Source organism: Balaenoptera ricei, chromosome 1, assembly GCF_028023285.1.
Source record: "Balaenoptera ricei isolate mBalRic1 chromosome 1, mBalRic1.hap2, whole genome shotgun sequence".
In the NCBI taxonomy this organism is placed as follows: Eukaryota; Metazoa; Chordata; class Mammalia; order Artiodactyla; family Balaenopteridae; genus Balaenoptera; species Balaenoptera ricei.
Window position 1 is genome coordinate 162,082,726 of NC_082639.1, and position 20,855 is coordinate 162,103,580.

The following is a 20,855-nucleotide window of genomic DNA, read 5'->3' on the forward strand; positions in this document are numbered from 1 at the left end:
GAGACAGAAAATATTAAAAAGTACCAAATAGAAGTTATGACATAACTAAAAATACACTAGATGGGTTCAACAGCAGACTGCATGATGTAGAAGGACGATTTGGTGAGCTGAAAGACAAAACAATGGAACTAACACAGACAAGAGTAGAAAAATGAAAAAAGAATTTTAAAAAGTGAAGAAATCTTAATAGAACTTTGGAACAACATCAAATGAAATATATGCATTATAGAGGTCCTAGAATGAGAAGAGAGAAAGAGCCAGAAAAATTATTTGAAGAAACAGTAGCTGAAAACTTCTCCAATCTGGGAAAAGAAATAGACATCCAGGTCCAGGAAGCCCAGAGAGTTCCAAATAAGATGAACTCAAAGAGACACACATCAAGACACATTATAATTAAAATTGTAAAGTTTAAGGATAAAAAGAGTATCCTTAAAAGCAGCAAGAGAATAACAACTTGTTACATATGAAAAGAAACCACATAAGGCTATCACAGATTTTTCAGCAGAAACTACAGGCCAGAAGGGGGTGGATGACATATTCAGAGTGCTTAAGGGAAAATACTTCCAACCAAGAATATCATGCAGAATTGAAAAAGAGGTCAAGATTTTCCCAGATAGACAAAAGCAAAAGGAGTTCATCACCACTAAACCATCCCTACAAGAAATATTATAAAGACTTATTTAAGGTGAAAAGAAAAGGCACTAATTAATAATAAGAAACATATGAAAGTAAAAATTTCACCAGTAAAGATAAATATATACTACAGGAAGTGGATCAAGCATTTATAAAGCAAGCATAGTGGTTAAAATACAAGTAAAAATAACTAAAATTATAAAAATTGATTAAAGGATGTATAAAATAAATAATGTAAAATGTGTTATCATGAGTAAAACGTTTGCCCAGTGTAGGGGAGTGGAGGAGTAAAAAGATAAAGGTTTGGAATGTGTTCACATTTAAGTTGCTACCAACTTAAGTCTACCATTTAAACAGGCTGTCATATGTGAACCTCATAATAACCATAAGAAAAAAACTTGTAGTAAATACACAAAAGAAAATGAGAAAAAGAATCTCAACATAATAATAAAGAAAATCAACAAAACACAAGGGAAGAGATAAAGAGGAAAAGAGAAGAACTGAGAGTAACTATAAGAACAGCCAGTAAACAATAAACAAAATGGCAAAATATATGATTATCACTACTTACTTTACATGTAAATGGACTAAATTCAATAATCAAAAGACACAGACTAGCTGAATGGATTAAAATGCAAGACCCCTCTATATGTTGCCTACAAGAGACTCACTTCAGAAGAAAGGACACACATGGACTTACAGTAAAGGGATGGAAAAAGATATTCCATGCATATGGAAATGAAAAGAAAGCAAGAGTAGTTATACTCATATCAGACAAAATAGGCTTTAAACGAAAACTATAATAAATGACAAAGAAGAACATTACATAATGATAAAGAGGTCAATTCAGCAAGAAGATATAACGTTTATAAACATATATGAACCCAACAGAGGAGCACCAAGATATATAAGGCAAATATTAATGGACTTAAGTTGAAAAATTGAAAGCAATACAACAATAGTAGGGGACTTTAACACCCTACTTAAATCAATGCATAGATCATCTAGACAAAATAAGGAAACAGTGTGATACATATGTTTCATCTCAAAGCAGCAGAATACATATTCTTCTCAAGTGCATATGGAACAATATCCAGGATAGATCACATGTTAGATTGCAAAGCAAGTCTCAAGTAATTCAAGAAGATTGAAATTATGTCAAGTATTTTCTTTTACCATAATTGTATGAAACTAGAAAACAATCACAAGGAAATAAAGAGAAAAAACATAAAAAATGGAGATTAAATAAAATCTATAATTAAATCTAATTAAATAAAATTGATACCAAAGTATCAATGGATAATCAAAGAAATCAAAAGAAGAAAAAAAAATACCTGAAGAGAAATGAGAACATAAATATGACATAGCGAAGTCTATGGGATGCAGAAAATCAGTTCAAAGAGAGAATTTCATAGCAATACACTCCTACCTCATAACAATAATAACTCAAATAAACAATCTGACTTTACACCTAAAGGAACTATAAAAAGAACAAAGATAAAATTAGTAGAATACATGAAATAATAAGGATCAGAGTGGAAATAAATGAAGTAGAGATAAAAAAAACATAGAAAACACCAATGAAAGAAGGAGCTGGTTTTTTTAAAAGATAAAATCGACAAAGTAGCTAGACTAACCAAGAAAAAAAGAGAGAGGACTCAAACAAATAAAATCAGAGATTAAAAAGGAGAATTTAAAACTGATACCACAGAAAAATAAAGAATCATAAGGACTGCTACAAACAAGTATATGTGAACAAATTGGATAGTCTAGAAGAAATGGATAAATTTTTAGAAATATACAATCTTCTAAGACTGAATCATGAAGAAATAGAAAATCTTAATAGACTGATTACTAGTAGGGAAATTAAAACAGTAATTTAAAAATCTCCCAACAAACCAAAGCCCACAACCAGTAGATTTTACTGGTGAATTCTACAAAACATTCAAAAATTTAATATCGATCCTTCTTAAATTCTTCCAAAAAACTGAAGAGAAAGGAAACCTTCCAAACACATTTCATAAAGCTGGCATTACCCTGATACCAAAATCAGACAAGGTCATCACAAGAAAGAAAGTTACAATCCAAAATCCTTGGTGAACATAGAAAATCATATGATCAACCTGATAGTTGCAGAAAAGCATTTGACAAAATTCAACATCAATTTATGCAAAAATGCTCAAGTAAGGGGGTACTGAGGGAATGTACCCCAACATAATAAAGGTCATATATGACAAACCCATAATTAACATCATACTGAACAGAGAAAAGCTGAAAACTTTTCCTCTAAGATCAGGAACAAGACAAGGATGTCTACTCTTGCCACTTTTATTCAACATTGTACTGAAGTCTTAGCCACAGCAGTTAGGCAAGAAAAATAAATAAAAGGCATCCAAATTGGATAGGAAGAAGTAAAACTGTCACTGTTTTCAGTTTACATGATACTATATATAGAAAATCCTAAGACTACACCAAAAAACGATTAGAACTAATAAATGAATTCTGTAAAGTTTCAGGATAAAGAATTAATATACAGAAATATGTTGTGTTTCTATACACTACTAACAAACTATCAGAAAGATAAATGAAGAAAAGAATCCCATTTTCAATTGTATCAAAAAGATTAAAATACGTAGGAATAAATTTAACCAAGGAAGTGAAATACCTGTACACTGAGAACTATAAAACACTGAGGAAAGAAACTGAAGACACAAATAAATGGAAAGATATTCCATGCTCATGAATTGGAAGAATTAATATTGTTAAAATGCCCCTAATAGCCAAAGCAATCTACAGATTCAATGAAATCCCTATCAAAATTCCAAAGACATATTTTGTAGAACTAGAACAAATAATTCTAAAATTTGTATGGAACCACAAAGGATCCCAAATAGCAAAAACAAGCTTGAGAACAATGAACAAAACCTGAGGTATCGAGCGTCCTGATTTCAAACTATACTACAAAGCTATATTAATCAAAACAGTACGGTATTGACACAAAAACAGACACACAGATAAATGGAACAGAATTGACAGTCCATAAATAAACCCACAAATATATGGTCAATTAATTTACTACCAAGGAGCCAAAAACATAAAAGAAAGAAATGACATTATCTTGGTGTCATGAAATGTCATAAATGGTGTTGGAGAAACTAGACAGCCACATGTGAAAGAGCAAAACTAGATCACTATCTTATAGCATACATAAAAACTAATTCAAAATGGATTAAAGACTTGAGTGTAAGACCAGAAATCATAAAATTCCTAGAAGAAAACATAGGTGGTAAACTCACTGACATAGATCTCAGTGAAGTTTTGGTGGATCTGACCCCAAAGGCAAGGGACACAAAAGCAAAAATAAACAAATGGGACTAGATCAAACTAAAAATCTTTTACACAGTGAAGGAAACCATCATCAAAATGAAAAGGCAACCTACTGAATGGGAGAAGACATTTGCAAATCATATATCTGGTAAGTGTTAATATTCAAAATATATAAAGAATTCAATAACAAAAAATCTGATTAAAAATGGGCAGATGATCTGAGTAGTCATTTTTCCAAGAAGACATACAGATGTCCACAACAGGTACTTGAAAAAGATGCTCAACATCACCAATCATCATGGAAATGTAAATCAAAAACACAATGAGATATCACCTCACGTCTGTCAGAATGGCTATTAGCAAAAAGATAATAAATAACAAATGTTGGCAAGGTTGTGGAGAAAAGGAAACCATTGTGCACTGTTGGTGTTAACTGATGCAGACACTATGAAAAACATTATGGAAGTTCCTCAAAAAATTAAAAATAGAACTACCATATGATTCAGCAATTCCCCTTGTGGGAATTTATCAAAAGGAAACAAAAACACTAACTCAAAAAGATATTTGCACCCCAATGTTCATTGCAGCATCATTTACAATAGCCAGGATATGGAAGCAGCCTAACTGTCCATCGTTGAATGAATATAAAAGGAAAATTTGGTATGTATATGTAAATATATACTGGTGTTGGATTATGCAACCCCCTTCCCTCAGAAGTCCCTGAAGATCATGTAACCCTCTCCCCATCTCTAAATGGATCACAAGAACCTGCTCCCATACCAAAGCATTAGTCTTTTCTTCCAACTTGCCACAAAATTCTCTTTCAACAAATTATTTATCTAGAACTTCAAATGATCCCTAGAGTTCTTCAAACAACCACTTGACCATCAAATAAGCACAACATAGAAGCCTGGCATGGGTTTCTCTTTTATTTTTAAATATCTTCAGATAATTTATGAAGTTAAAATTAGACCTAGCTTTATATTAACTACTTATCTCTTCATGAGCAGTTCTAAAATGGTATGATTAAATTAATCATGCAACCACCAAAGTAGATGTCAGCTACATTCTTGATCATATTTGACTAGAATCATCTCCCAGATTGATTCATTTTCTGTGTGCAAAATCTGTTATATCTTCAGAACAATCATCAGTGCTTCTTTAAATACAGCACAGAATTTTTCACTCCATACCAACCAACCAAAAACTAATTTTTCAGCCTGTCATAAATATGACTAAAAAACATGAATGTTCTTTCCCAGATATAATTGAATTTATCTTTTTATATACCTTCTAATGAAGCTTTACAACCTCCTTAAACTGTTGAACAAGCAAATAAAATCAGTTTTTCATATACATTATAGCTAAAATGATATTTCTTGTATAAATTATAAACAATGAATGTTTCTTACTAGCATATTATACCTGTATATTTTCCCTGCTTCTCAGACTATTACTGAAGTACACTTTCAGTCTTAATTTGCAGAAGAACTACTCTTTTGTATCTACTTGACCATTTTAGAAATGATATTCTTTGCAAATCAGTAGTTCCCTGGTTTTCTGTGATTGTGCCAGTGTTTTCTTAGCACTGGAGTCTTTTGTCTGGTGCTACAGTTTACAAAGTCAGGAATGGCACTGAGCTGAGGCTGAGAGGTAAAACTGTCAAGACCGTGGCTTCCTTTCCCAATAATTATCTCCTTTTTTCATTATTTAGTAATAATTTGATGCTGGCAGTAGCTGCTTCATCTTTACTTATTTGTTTTATTCCTGTTTAACTTGATAGAATAAGTATTTTAAAAGATCATATACCAAGTGATCAGGGGATGCACACAGACATTTTGTACAGAATTAGAAGTATATTTTCTGGTGGCACAGCCTTATAAAGTTAGCTCAAAATGAGTAAAAATAAAAACTTTGCATCTCCATGTACTATTATTTCTAAACCATTCTAAGGTGGTAATCACCAGAAGCAGCAGTAAAAGCCATATCAATTTTTTTTTTAATTGAAGGGATAGTGTCTGTGTAGTTAGTGTATTGCCATCTTTCTCTATTATGTCATTGTCACTGTAATCCCAATTTTTATGTTATTTTCTTTTGTTTTTTTCAGCATCTTCTCTAAACAAAATAATCTCATTTTTATTTCAGTGATGTGAAATATTTGCCACACATGAAGGCTCTTACATGATATTTTTTTAAAGTCATTAAATTCCTCACAATTCAGAGTATGCTCTAGGCAATGAAGAAGTGCGCTGGTAGAAACTGTTCTCAAATTGTGGACATTGGTTTGCGTTGCAGAATACACAAAATGTCCACCACAATAAATGAGTCCATGGCTGCAATAAGGGTATTAAAAACATAATGTAGGCATGATAAAAAATTGGAATTACAAATAACACTGTTTTCAAACCTCAAGCAAAAATGGAGTTAAGGCAAAATTATAAATTAATGAGATTTAGTTCTATGTGTTTTCAGAAGAGAAATTTCATTATTTCATAATCACTTGCTATAAATTATATGTATAATTATTTATGGACATGTGTACAGCTCATCCATTCTAACAGTCGCTAATCACCTGAATCAAATGTTATAAAATAGGATATTATATATGGAAAAAATTTAAAAGTAAACTAAATAAAATTTAGTTAAATATACATTGACTACCATAAAATCTGTATAAATGGGAAAAACATATTTAAATGTAATTATAATTTTTCAGGTTTGCTTGTTTGTCATGTTAGCCCTGAGAAAACATATTTCTTAAAACCACAAAGAAAATACTTTTATCGATGGGAAAATTATTTTTTTACCTGGATCTTCTATGGTTAAGTTCTTTATTAACCATTGAACAATGTCTGACCCTGAAAAAAGAGAAAAAGAAAAACACATATATATATATATGAACATCTATTTATATATGTTAACCTTAAGAACTCAACATTTAGCACTCATAAGAGTAGGAATGTTTCTAATTGTTATAATAACGATTAAAGATCAGCCACATATGAAGTATTGAAAACAGAGCGTGAATACATTGTTTTTCTTCAGTGAGTCAAGGTGCAAACTTGTCAATTATTAAATATGAAATGTTTAAACATAAAGATTTAATATACTAGTAGTGGATAAAGTGATTCATTGATTTATTCATTTAATGAATGTTTATTGGGGGCCCACTATGTTTCAAGCACAATTCTTAGCATGGCATAACCAATATTTTATAAGATGATACCTGTCTCATTTCTGGTTTTCCGCATCCAGTCCCTGTATCTACTCTCAAGCCAACCCAGATTGGTTGTCAGTTTTTGGCAACAAATTTGTGTTGTTATAGTACTGTGTCTTTATAATACTATTTTCTTTGACTGAAAGGTCTTTCCGCTATTTTCAAGACACTCAAGATTCATTTACACAACAGAACTTCCCTTGACCATCACCTTTGGCAATGTGTGTGGAGAGCCGTAGGCTGGTCAAAAGGAAAGCGGGGCAGCCAACATTTCTACTGGGTTGTGATCCAAGATTGAAAGGATAAGGCCCTGAGCTAGTTCAGTGTACAAGTGAATTAGAACAAAATTAGACTTGTTCTAGGACCTTGTGACTAGGTCTGGGGTTGGCCAGTGGGAACATTAAGAGGACTCAAAGTTTACAGTCCAGGAGCATTAGGAATGAACGGAATGGTGAAAATATGAGCAGAAATGGGAGATTCAGAAAGAGGAGCTGATTTACCTGAGATGTTTATTTCTGTTTAATTTGGCTTTCAACATAATTCATTTCTACATAAAACTGCAAAAAATATGTAATGTAAATAGTTACATATACTTAGTAAGCTGTATCAGGGCTGCATGAATGAAATTTTGTGTGAAACGAGATTCCATTTCTACCTCTCTTGGAGACTGGATACAGCTGTAGCTTACCCACCTGAGACCTGGCAAATGAGTGATATTAACAATGGCCAAATAATTCTAGTTGCTTAAAGCAGAATAGTTCAAAATTAATTTCAAAATAAACTTGATCATCAAGCTTGACAATAATGTCCTAAAACTTATGAGAACAGTTACACCCAACATCGATTTCAATATGCATGCATTTTAAAAATATTAACTTCAAGTATTGAATGTCACTTGTATTCTTTTATAACTGTTCCTTTAAACTACCGTTGATTTAAATGCATTTGAGAGGATGGATTCACCTAGATCCTAAAGGAAGCTCTGAGGGAAGGAAGGAGGGGAAACCATTCATAAGAACACAGATGTGGAGCGGAGGAGAAGATGGCGGAAGAGTAAGACGCAGAGATCACCTTCCTCCCCACAGATACATCAGAAATACATCTACACGTGGAACTGGTCCTATAGAACACCCACTGAACGCTGGCAAAAGACGTCAGACCTCCCAAAAGGCAAGAAACTCCCCACGTACCTGGGTAGGGCAAAAGAAAAAAGAAATAACAGAGACAAAAGAATAGGGACGGGACCTGCACCAGTGGGAGGGAGCTATGAAGGAGGAAAGGTTTCCACACACTAGGAAGCCCCTTTGAGGGCGCAGACTGCGGGGGGTGGAGGGGGGAAGCTTCAGAGCCACGGAGGAGAGTGCAGAAACAGGGGTGTGGAGGGCAAAGCGGAGAGACTCCCACACAGAGGATCAGTGCAGACCAGCACTCGCCAGCCCGAGAGGCTTGTCTGCTCACCCGCCGGGGCAGGCGGGGGCTGGGAGCTGAGGCTCGGGCTTTGGTCGGATCCCAGGGAGAGGACTGGGGTTGGCTGCGTGAACACAGCCTGAAGGGGGCTAGTGCACCACGGCTAGCCAGGAGGGAGTCCGGGAAAAGGTCTGGAGCTGCCAAACAGGCAAGAGACTTTTTCTTGGCTCTTTGTTTCCAGGTGCGCGAGGAGAGGGGATTCAGAGCGTCGCCTAAACAAGCTCCAGAGACGGGTGCGAGCTGCGGCTATCAGCGCGGACCCCAGAGACGGGCATGAGACGCTAAGGCTGCTCCTGCAGTCACCAAGAAGCCTGTGTGTGAGCACAGGTCACTCTCCACACCGCCCCTCCCGGGAGCCTGTGCAGTCCTCCACTGCCAGGGTCCCGTGATCCAGGGACAACTTCCCTGGGAGAACACACGGCGCGCCTCGGGCTGGTGCAACGTCACACGGGCCTCTGCCGTCGCAGGCTCGCCCCGCATCCGTACCCTTCCCTCCCCCTGGCCTGAGTGAGCCAGAGCCCCCGAAGCAGCTGCTCCTTTAACCCTGTCCTGTCTGAGCGAAGAACAGATGCCCTCAGGCGACCTACACGCAGAGGCGGGTCCAAATTCAAAGCTGAACCCCAGGAGCTGTACGAACAAAGAAGAGAAAGGGAAATTTCTCCCAGCAGCCTCAGAAGAAGCAGATTAAAGCTCCACAATCAACTTGATGTACCCTGAATCTGTGGAATACCTGAATAGGCAATGAATCATCCCAAATTGAGGAGGTGGACTTTGGGAGCAAGGTATATTATTTTTTCCCCTTTTCCTCTTTTTGTGAGTGTGTATGTGTATGCTTCTGTGTGAGATTTTGTCTGTATAGCTTTGCTTTCACCATTTGTCCTAGGGTTCTGTCTGTCCGTTTTTTTTTTTTTTACTTAATAAATTTTTTTTTCTTAATAATTTTTTAATTTAATAACTTTATTTTATCTTTATTTTATTTTATTTTATTTTATCCTCTTTCTTTCTTTCGATTTTTTCTCCGTTTTATTTTGAGCCATGTGTATGAAAGGCTCTTGGTGCTCCAGCCAGGCGTCAGGGTTGTGCATCTGAGGTGGGAGAGCCAACTTCAGGACACTGGTCCACAAGAGACCTCCCAGCTCCACGTAATACCAAATGGCAAAAATCTCCCAGAGATCTCCATCTCAACACCAAGACCCAGCTTCACTCAACAACCAGCAAGCTACAGTGCTGGAACCCTATGCCAAACAACTAGCAAGACAGGAACACAGCCCCATCCATTAGCAGAGAGGCTGCCTAAAATCATAATAAGGCCACAGACACCCCAAAACACACCACCAGACGTGGACCTGCCCACCAGAAAGACAAGATCCAGCCTCATCCACCAGAACACAGGCACTAGTCTCCTCAACCAGGAAGCCTACACAACCCACTGAACCAACCTTAGCCACTGGGGATAGATACCAAAAACAACGGGAACTATGAACCTGCAGCCTGCGAAAAGGCGACCCCAAACACAGTACGATAAGCAAAATAAGAAGACAGAAAAACACACAGCAGATGAAGGAGCAAGGTAGAAACACACCAGACCTACCAAATGAAGAGGAAATAGGCAGTCTACCTGAAAAAGAATTCAGAATAATGATAGTAAAGATGATCCAAAATCTTGGAAATAGAATACACAAAATGCAAGAAACATTTAACAAGGACGTAGAAGAACTAAAGAGGAACCAAGCAAAATGTTGTGTACAACACAATAAATGAAATTAAAAATACTCTAGAAGGGATCAATAGCAGAATAACTGAGGAAGAAGAACGGATAAGCGACCTGGAAGATAAAGTAGTGGAAATAACTACTGCACAGCAGAATAAAGAAAAAAGAATGAAAAGAACTGAGGACAGTCTCAGAGACCTCTGGGACAACATTAATGCACCAACATTCGAATTATAGGGGTCCCAGAAGAAGAAGAGAAAAAGAAAGGGACTGAGAAAATATTTGAAGAGATTATAGTTGAAAACTTCCCTAATATGGGAAAGAAAATAGTTAATCAAGTCCTGGAAGCACAGAGAGTCCCATACAGGATAAATCCAAGAAGAAACACACCAAGACACATATTAATCAAACTATCAAAAATTAAATATAAAGAAAACATATTAAAAGCAGCAATGGAAAAATAACAAATAACACAAAAGGGAATCCCCATAAGGTTAACAGCTGATCTTTCAGCAGAAACTCTGCAAGCCAGAAGGGAGGGGCAGGACATATTTAAAGTGATGAAGGAGAAAAACCTACAACCAAGATTACTCTACCCAACAAAGATGTCATTCAGATTTGATGGAGAAATTAAAACCTTTACAGACAAGCAAAAGCTGAGAGAGTTCAGCACCACCAAACCAGCTTTACAACAAATGCGAAAGGAACTTCTCTAGGCAAGAAACACAAGAGAAGGAAAACACCTTCAATAACAAACCCAAAACATTTAAGAAAATGGGAATAGGAACATACATATCAATAATTACCTTAAATGTAAATGGATTAAGTGCTCCCACCAAAAGACACAGACTGGCTGAATGGATACAAAAACAAGACCCGTATGTATGCTGTCTACAAGAGACCCACTTCAGACCTAGGGACACACACAGACTGAAAGTGAAGGGATGGAAAAAGATATTCCATGCAAATGGAAATCAAAAGAAAGCTGGAGTAGCAATTCTCATATCAGACAAAATAGACTTTAAAATAAAGACTATTATAAGAGACAAAGAAGGACACTATATAATGATCAAGGGATCAATCCAAGAAGAAGATATAACAATTGTAAATATTTATGCACCCAACATAGGAGCACCTCAATAGATAAGGCAAATACTAACAGCCATAAAAGGGGAAATTGACAGTAACACAATCATAGTAGGGGACTTCAACACCCCACTTTCACCAATGGACAGATCATCCAAAATGAAAATAAATAAGGAAACACAAGCTTTAAATGATACATTAAACAAGATGGACTTAATTGATATTTATAGGACATTCCACCCAAAAACAACAGAATACACATTTTTCTCAAGTGCTCATGGAATATTCTCCAGGATAGATCATATCCTGGGTCACAAATCAAGCCTTGGTAAATTTAAGAAAATTGAAATCGTATCAAGTATCTTTTCCGACCACAACGCTATGAGACTAGATATCAATTACAGGAAAAGATCTGTAAAAAATACAAACACATGGAGGCTAAACAATACACTACTTAATAGCGAAGTGATCACTGAAGAAATCAAACGGGAAATCAAAAAATACCTAGAAACAAATGACAGTGGAGACAAGATGACCCAAAACCTGTGGGATGCAGCAAAAGCAGTTCTAAGAGGGAAGTTTATAGCAATACAAGCCTACCTCAAGAAACAGGAAACATCTCAAATAAACAACCTAACCTTGCACCTAAAGCAATTAGCAAGAGAAGAACAAAAAAACCCCAAAGTTAGCAGAAGGAAAGAAATTATAAAGATCAGATCAGAAATAAAAGAAAAAGAAATGAAGGAAACAATAGCAAAGATCAATAAAGCTAAAAGCTGGTTCTTTGAGAAGATAAACAAAATTGATAAAACATTAGCCAGAATCATCAAGAAAAAAAGCGAGAAGACTCAAATCAATAGAATTAGACATGAAAAAGAAGAAATAACAACTGACACTGCAGTAATACAAAGGATTATGAGAGATTACTACAAGCAACTCTATGCCAATAAAATGGACAACTTGGAAGAAATGGACAAATTCTTAGAAATGCACAATCTGCCGAGACTGAACCAGGAAGAAATAGAAAATATGAACAGACCAATCACAAACACTGAAATTGAAACTGTGATTAAAAATCTTCCAACAAACAAAAGCCCAGGACCAGACGGCTTCACAGGCGAATTCTTTCAAACATTTAGAGAAGAGCTAACACCTATCTTTCTCAAACTCTTCTAAAATATTGCAGAGGGAGGAACACTCCCCACCTCATTCTATGAGGCCACCATCACCCTGATATCAAAACCAGACAAAGATGTCACAAAGAAAGAAAACTACAGGCCAATATCACTGATGAACATAGATGCAAAAATCCTCAACAAAATACTAGCAAAGAGAATCCAACAGCACATTAAAAGGATCATACAAAATGATCAAGTGGGGTTTATTCCAGGAATGCAAGGATTCTTCAGTATATGCAAATCAATCAACGTGATACACCATATTAACAAATTGAAGGAGAAAAACCATATGATCATCTCAATAGATGCAGAGAAAGCTTTCAACAAAATTCAACACCCATTTATGATAAAAGCCCTGCAGAAAGTAGGCATAGAGGGAACTTTCCTCAACATAATAAAGGCCATATATGACAAACCCACAGCCAACATTGCCCTCAATGGTGAAAAACTGAAACCATTTCCACTAAGATCAGGAACAAGACAAGGTTGCCCACTCTCACCACTATTATTCAACATAGTTTTGGAAGTTTTAGCCACAGCGATCAGAGAAGAAAAAGAAATAAAAGGAATCCAAATCAGAAAAGAAGTAAATCTGTCACTGTTTGTAGATGACATGATACTATACATAGAGAATCCTAAAGATGCTACCAGAAAACTACTAGAGCTAATCAATGAATTTGGTAAGGTAGCAAGATACAAAATTAATGCACAGAAATCTCTTGCATTCCTATACACTAATGATGAAAAATCTGAACGTGAAAATAAGAAAACACTCCCGTTTACCATTGCAAAAGAAAGAATAAAATATCTAGGAATAAACCTACCTAAGGAGACAAAAGACCTGTATGCAGAAAATTATAAGACACTGATGAAAGAAATTAAAGATGATACAAATAGATGGAGAGATATACCATGTTCTTGGATTGGAAGAATCAACACTGTGAAAATGACTCTACTACACAAAGCAATCTACAGATTCAATGCAATCCCTATCAAACTACCACTGGCATTTTTCACAGAACTAGAACAAAAAATTTCACAATTTGTATGGAAACACAACAGACCTCGAATAGCCAAAGCAATCTTGAGAATGAAAAATGGAGCTGGAGGAATCAGGTTCCCTGACTTCAGACTATACTACAAAGCTACAATAATCAAGACAGTATGGTACTGGCACAAAAACAGAAACACAGATCAATAGAACAGGATAGAAAGCCCAGAGATAAACCCACGAGCATATGGTCACCTTATCTTTGATAAAGGAGGCATGCATATACAGTGGAGAAAAGACAGCCTCTTCAATAAGTGGTGCTGGGAAAAGTGGACAGGTACATGTAAAAGTATGAAGTTAGAACACTCCCTAACACCATACACAAAAATAAACTCAAAATGGATTAAAGACCTAAATGTAAGGCCAGACACTATCAAACTCTTAGAGGAAAACATAGGCAGAACACTCTATGACATAAATCACAGCAAGATCCTTTTTGACCCAGCTCCTAGAGAAATGGAAATAAAAACAAAAATAAACAAATGGGACCTAATGAAACTTAAAAGCTTTTACACAGCAAAGGAAACCATAAACAAGACCAAAAGACAACCCTCAGAATGGGAGAAAATATTTGCAAATGAAGCAATTGACAAAGGATTAATCTCCAAGATTTACAAGCAGCTCATGCAGCTCAATAACAAAAAAACAAACAACCCTTTCCAAAAATGGGCAGAAGACCTAAATAGACATTTCTTCAAAGAAGATATACAGATTGCCAACAAACACATGAAAGAATGCTCAAGATCATTAATCATGAGAGAAATGCAAATCAAAACCACAATGAGATATCATCTCACACCGGTCAGAACGGCCATCATCAAAACATCTACAAACAATAAATGCTGGAGAGGGTGTGGAGAAAAGGGAACACTCTTGCACTGTTGGTCGGAATGTAAATTGATACAGCCACTATGGAGAACAGTATGGAGGTTCCTTAAAAATCTAAAAATAGAACTACCATATGACCCAGCAATCCCACTACTGGGCATATACCTTGAGAAAACCGTAAGTCAAAAAGGGTCATGTACCAAAATGTTCATTGCAGCTCTATTTACAATAGTCAGGACATGGAAGCAACCTAAGTGTCCATCATTGGATGAATGGATAAAGAAGATGTGGCACATATATACAATGGAATATTACTCAGCCATAAAAAGAAACGAAATTGAGTTATTTGTAGTGAGGTGGATGGAGTTAGAGTCTGTCATACAGAGTGAAGTAAGTCAGAAAGAGAAAAACAAATACCGTATGCTAACACATATATATGGAATCTAAGGGGGAAAAAAAAGGTCATGAAGAACCTAGTGGCAAGATGGGAATAAAGACACAGACCTACTAGAGAATGGACTTGAGGATATGGGGAGGGGGAGGAGTGAGATGTGACAGGGTGAGAGAGTGGCATGGACACATATACACTCCCAAACGTAAAATAGATAGCTAGTGGGAAGCAGCCGCATAGCACAGGGAGATAAGCTCTGTGCTTTGTGACCACCTAGAGGGGTGGGATAGGGAGGGTGGGAGGGAGGGAGATGCAAGAGGGAAAAGATATGGGACCATATGTATAGGTATAACTGATTCACTTTGTTATAAAGCAGAAACTAACACACCATTGTAAAGCAATTATACTCCAATAAAGATGTTAAAAAAAAAGCACTTGAAAGATGCTCCACATTGCTAATTATTAGAGAAACGCAAATGAAAACTACAGTGAGGTATCACGTCATATCAGTCAGAATGGCCATCATCAAAAAGTTGACAAACAATAAATCCTGGAGAGGGTGTGGAGAAAAGGGAACCCTCTTACACTGTTGGTGGGAATGTAAATTGGGAGAACCCCTATGGAGAACAGTATGGAGGTTCCTTAAAAAACTAAAAATAGAACTACCATATAATACAGCAATCCCACTCCTGGGCATATATTTGGACAAAACCATAGTTCAAAAAGGTACATGCACCCCAATATTCATTGCAGCAGTATTTGCAATAGCCAAAACATGTAAGCAAGCTAAATGTGCATCAACAAAGGAGTGGATAAAGAAGATGTGGTACATATATACAGTGGAATATTATACTCAACCATAAAAAAGAACGAAATAATGCCATTTGCAGCAACTTGGATAGACCTAGAGATTGTAATACTGAGGAAAGTAAGTCAGAGAAAGACAAATATCATATGTTATCCCTTATATATGGAATCTAAAAAAAAATTGGTACAAATGAGCTTATTTACAAAACAGAAATAGAGTCACAGATGTAGCAAACAAATGATTACCATGGGGAAAAACAGGGGAGGGATAAAGTGGGAGATTGGGATTGCCATATACACACTACTATATATGAAATAGATAACTAATACGGACCTATTTGATAGCACAGGGAGATCTACTCAATATTCTGTAATGGCCTATATGGGAAAATAATCTAAAAAAAGAGTGGATATGTGTATATGTATAACTGATTCACTTTACTCTATACCTGAAACTAACACAACATTGTAAATCAACTATATTCCAATAAAAATTAAAAAAAAAAATTCAGTTCCTCCCAGTCACACTAGCCACAATTCAAGTGCTTAATACCCTCATTTGGTTAGTGGCTACTGTATTGGAACTGCAGATATAGAACATTTACATCATTGCACAAAGTCTAATGGACAGCACTTGTCCAGATACTACAGTATTACAAGAACAATTCTCTGAATATGTATGTGTTTTCACAGGCTAATCTTTACTTTTTCAAAATGAAATTAACATGTGAAAGTAAACAGCACAGGACCTAACACAATATAGACATACAGCAACAACAAAAATGTGTTAGTATCTCTTCCACTCAAGTTGGAAGGAACATTTCCATGAAGTAAGTGTAAGAAGAAAATCAAGGGAATTAAAAATAGTGCTCCAAAGTGAAAACAAGAGACGGAAGTTCAAATTAGCTTAGAGTAGAAGAAGAAAATTAGATAATTTTAAAGGTAGATGAGTAAGGATAAAAGCTTTCTAAACAAGATACAAAAGCAAGAAGCTAAAAAAAATTAATAAATGACTGATATTAAGTTTTAAAATTAAAAAATTCTCTACAAAAAAAAGGAAAGGCATATAAACAAAGTTTAAAAAAACAGAACAATTGTGAAGTTTTTGTAATGAATTTGGAAAAGGAAGTATTTCTTCCATGTCTTCTTCTCAGCACTCATCATCTTGATGTTACATTTTATATTTATTAACACTAGATTTTATGGGTATTTGTTTTCATCCCCCATGAAGACAAGCATGTGATCTGCCTTGTTCATGACTGTATCTTCAGTGCCTCAAGTGGTTTGGGCATATGATAAGAATTCAATAAATGGTTGATGAATGGATGAATATAAATTTAAAACTTTGAGAAAATAACTATTAGATACCAGTAACCCAACAGCAAAGCAGGCAGATATATGAATAAGACATTCATTAAATATTAAATGGAAATAGTCCATATTAAATAATAAAACAATATATACATAAAATTTATACTCAATACATTGGCAAAATGAAAAAAAATGTTTCATAATACACCATTTTGAGGAAAGGATAGAGAACCAGAACTTTTATACACTAGTTAGAGTTCAGTCCCTTTGCAGGATAATTTTGTAAAATTTATTAAATTATAGCTATCACCTTAATAGCTCAGAAAATCTGCTATTTAAAAAATGTGCCCTATTGCTATACAAGTGCATAAAGATATAAACACACATAAAGATATTCACACACAAATATACTCACTTCAGCATTGTTTGCAATTACCCCCCCGCCCCAAATAAAGTGTCTCTACAACCCGATATTCTGGTGTTTTGAGCAAGTGAGTCCACTTTCCTGAGTGTCAACCTCACTCCTAAAAAAGAACTTTAGTGAGGAGGATAACAGAATCCCATAAAGTGTTTTTGTTTTGACAAGCGATTCTGAGTTTGCATCAAAACATAATTACTACAAAAACAGTACCCAATTCTAATTCATGAAGGCGTTCTCCCTCCTACTCCCGCACCTGTCTCCATCAAAGCAGCACAAGAATCCACACACCTGGTCATTAAGCCAAATTCACTTAGCACTCTCTTGGGCACTGAAAGAAGACAACACAAGAGAAGCATGACTTCTACCTAGAGGAACTTACTGCCTAGTCAGGGAAGGTAGTTGCATAAAGAGGAGAAAGTTGGATCCTTCTGACCCTGTGCCTTTACTCCAATACCAAGACTGAAAATCCTGAAGAATCTGCACAACTCATAGACCTCCATTAGGAACTTAGTCTCCTACCTCAGCCTTTCTCAATGGTACTCAGTAATTTATTTTCCACCCATTCCCGCCACAGTCATGAATACATGCTGTGTAATTATGGGGACACTGGCACACTGGAGAGAAAAGGTAAAAAGAGTACGATGCTCATTCTCAAAGAACTCACTGAATGGCAGCTGAAGCAAGGAAACAGATGTGGTTAAGTGCTGGGACAGACCTAAGAACAGTCCACTATAGAAGCGAGTACACAGGGTACCTAACAGAGTGAGAGGGAAGGAGACGGGACATTAGGAACTGGCATTCATAGTTAGCTTCCTCTCCTGTTCTTTACGGTGACTGTTCCAATCTTCCACTACTGGCTCAAATTTCTCAACTGCTATGAGGTTGCTAAAATGAATGTAAAACAGAGAAGCTTAAGTTAACTAAAACTTACAGCCCTACTTTACTGAGGTACGATTTATATACACCAAAATGCATATATTTCAAGTATAAAATTTGCTAAGTCCTGACAGATGTCTGTACTACTTCAATTAAGATACAGAACATTTTCATCATCATAGTAACTGAAATGCCCTCATGATCACTTTTGGACAAGATAACCCCTTCCCCAGAGAAAACTAGGATTCTCATTTCTATCACGATGTTTTAGTTTTGCCTGTCCCAGAACTTTATAAAACAAAATTTTACAGTATGCACTTACTTGTGTCTGGCTTCTTTTGCTCAACATACTGTTTTGATAATCATTCATATTATTACATGTATCAGTGTTCCTTCTAACTGCTGAGTTCTTTTCATTGTATGAATATACTACAGTTTGTTTATAGACCTTTGGGTTGTTTCTAGTTTATGGTCATTATAAATAAAACTGCTATGAATATTCCTGTCATTTCTTATTATGGACTTATGTTTTCATTTTTTAATGTAAATACCTTCCACCTGCTTTTGACAAACAGAATGTAGTATTTCTGAACCTTAAAAGTTAGAAGGTGGGGATAAAAAAACCCAGTGGTATCAGTGGGTCAATAAATCTCAACCTAATATTCAAATGACCCCCCCTTGCCTGTCACTACAATTTAAAAATGGAGGTTAACAAAGATTAACTCCATCAACTTACTGCATCCACATGTATAAATTTGTTTGTCTTTATATCTCCTCCCTCCTATTTTCCCCAGTTTCTGAAGAAGAGGGTTCTATTTTCCTGTCCAGAGCAAATCCCTTTTTATCTCATTTTATTCCATCTCCTCAAGGGCTTAACTGTACTTTACCCTCAAGTTTTTTTTAATATTAAAAAAAAAATGAAGCTTCATAGACAACAGTATGGCACTCAGACTCTAGCAAGTGAAAAAATACTGTACATATAATCCCAAATTAAATATATAACTAGAGTGGCAAATATTGTGACCGAAACTAAAGGGAACAATGAAAGATTAAAACAAACGATCCTGGTTTAGTTTGGAAGCTTGAGAGCCTTCTCTAAACACTTGGATGGAAAAGATTGAACCTATGTATGAGACAGAATTATAGAAAAGGAAGGTCCTAGAAAAGATAGGATAGAATTAAAGTCAAAGTACAGGACAAACTACATGCAGGATATGAATCAAAACCCTTTTTCTGAGATGGAAAGAAAGATGGGACTAGAAATTGAAAGTACTCTCAAAGTATGGAAATTGGTATGTTTATATCTCAAATTTTCCTATGAACCAGGGGCATGGCAATCTTTTGAGTCAATTGTGGTTATTATTTAAGAATTTGAAGGAAGAAGTGAGGAATTGGAAGTGCTGCTATGAGAAGTGGGAGAGGCTGCTGACAAAGGTTTGACAAGAGGCCCTAAGGGTCCAGGTGAGGTTGGGAAGCATGGTGTTCTGGGCAGAGAGGCTTCCACCAGCAGCACTCAGCTGTACAGGTACAAGCTCACAGAGGAAGCAGGAGGTTTTCAAGGTGGGTCTAGCACAAGGATAGGCCCTGGAGGACATTCAATGATCTAGGGGGTTTAGAAAAATTATTGAAAGAATTAGAAAATATTCGAGAGTCTTAAAGTGACAATAAAGTTTAAAAACCTATCTTTTCTCCTGCCCCACATCAAACACATGGATACGTGGTGCATGTTCAGCCACTGCTATACACGGCTGCAAAGAAAGCAGTGTCTTTCAGGAAAGACCAAGTTTCTATTAAGGTCAGGAATCTAAAATAATCTCTAATAAAGAGACCTATAAGGGAGTTTCTATATATAAGTAAGACTTAGTAACTGAAATAAAACTCTTTAGTTTTTCTCCTCTTGAATGACAGAGATGCCAGAAAGACCAGCAGTTCTCAAATTTTAATGTGCATATGAATCACATTGTTTAAATCTTGTTAAAATACAGATTGTGATTCAGTAAAACTGGATTGGGGCCTGATAGTTTCCATTTCTAACAAGCTCGCAGAAGATGTTGCTGCTTCCGGCCCTGAGGAGTGTAAATCAATTCTGAGTGACTTAGTGTTGGAGAATATAGGAAAAGAAGTTGCCAGACCTCAGAGAAAGAGCAAAAGAAACACAGAAGGACCCTTGGGTCTCTATGGTGAAGAAGTCTACACTGATCTGAATTCCAAGAGTACTCAATAGCTTTGGAGGTTCTAATTCCAATAGGAGGTGCCATTCACATATTTCCTCAGTCACTGAGTAGAGAACTGGCAGCAACATTTGGCATTCTGGGGACAGACTGACATCTAACGGTGTATCCAGAAATGGGAGTGAATACCTCTGTCACCTTTATCATTGAATAGGGATGTTGGAAGGCATACTGTAAACTGTTGAAAGGAGAGCCAGCAATGAGGTACAAACTGTAAAGCAGAAGGGTTGTCAGGTGAAAGTGTAACACTGTAGAGTTAAGTGAATGTTATGGGCCGAGTTGTGTCCCCCAAATTCCTATGTTGAATTCCTAACTCCCAG

At 36.1% G+C, this 20,855-nt stretch overlaps 1 protein-coding gene across 8 annotated transcripts in view; it reads right to left on the bottom strand.

Annotated features, from left to right (window-relative positions):
* RGS7 (regulator of G protein signaling 7) overlaps window positions 1-20,855 on the bottom strand; it is a 584,592-nt gene that overhangs the window by 179,470 nt on the left and 384,267 nt on the right. For 7 of the 8 annotated variants that reach the window (XM_059940741.1, XM_059940740.1, XM_059940743.1 and 4 more), the window contains one exon: window positions 6,768-6,818. The exons of the other annotated variant lie outside the window; for it this stretch is intronic. In XM_059940741.1, the coding sequence (XP_059796724.1) occupies window positions 6,768-6,818 (51 nt within the window). The remainder of the gene's footprint in view (window positions 1-6,767; window positions 6,819-20,855) is intronic. 8 annotated transcript variants of the gene reach the window in all.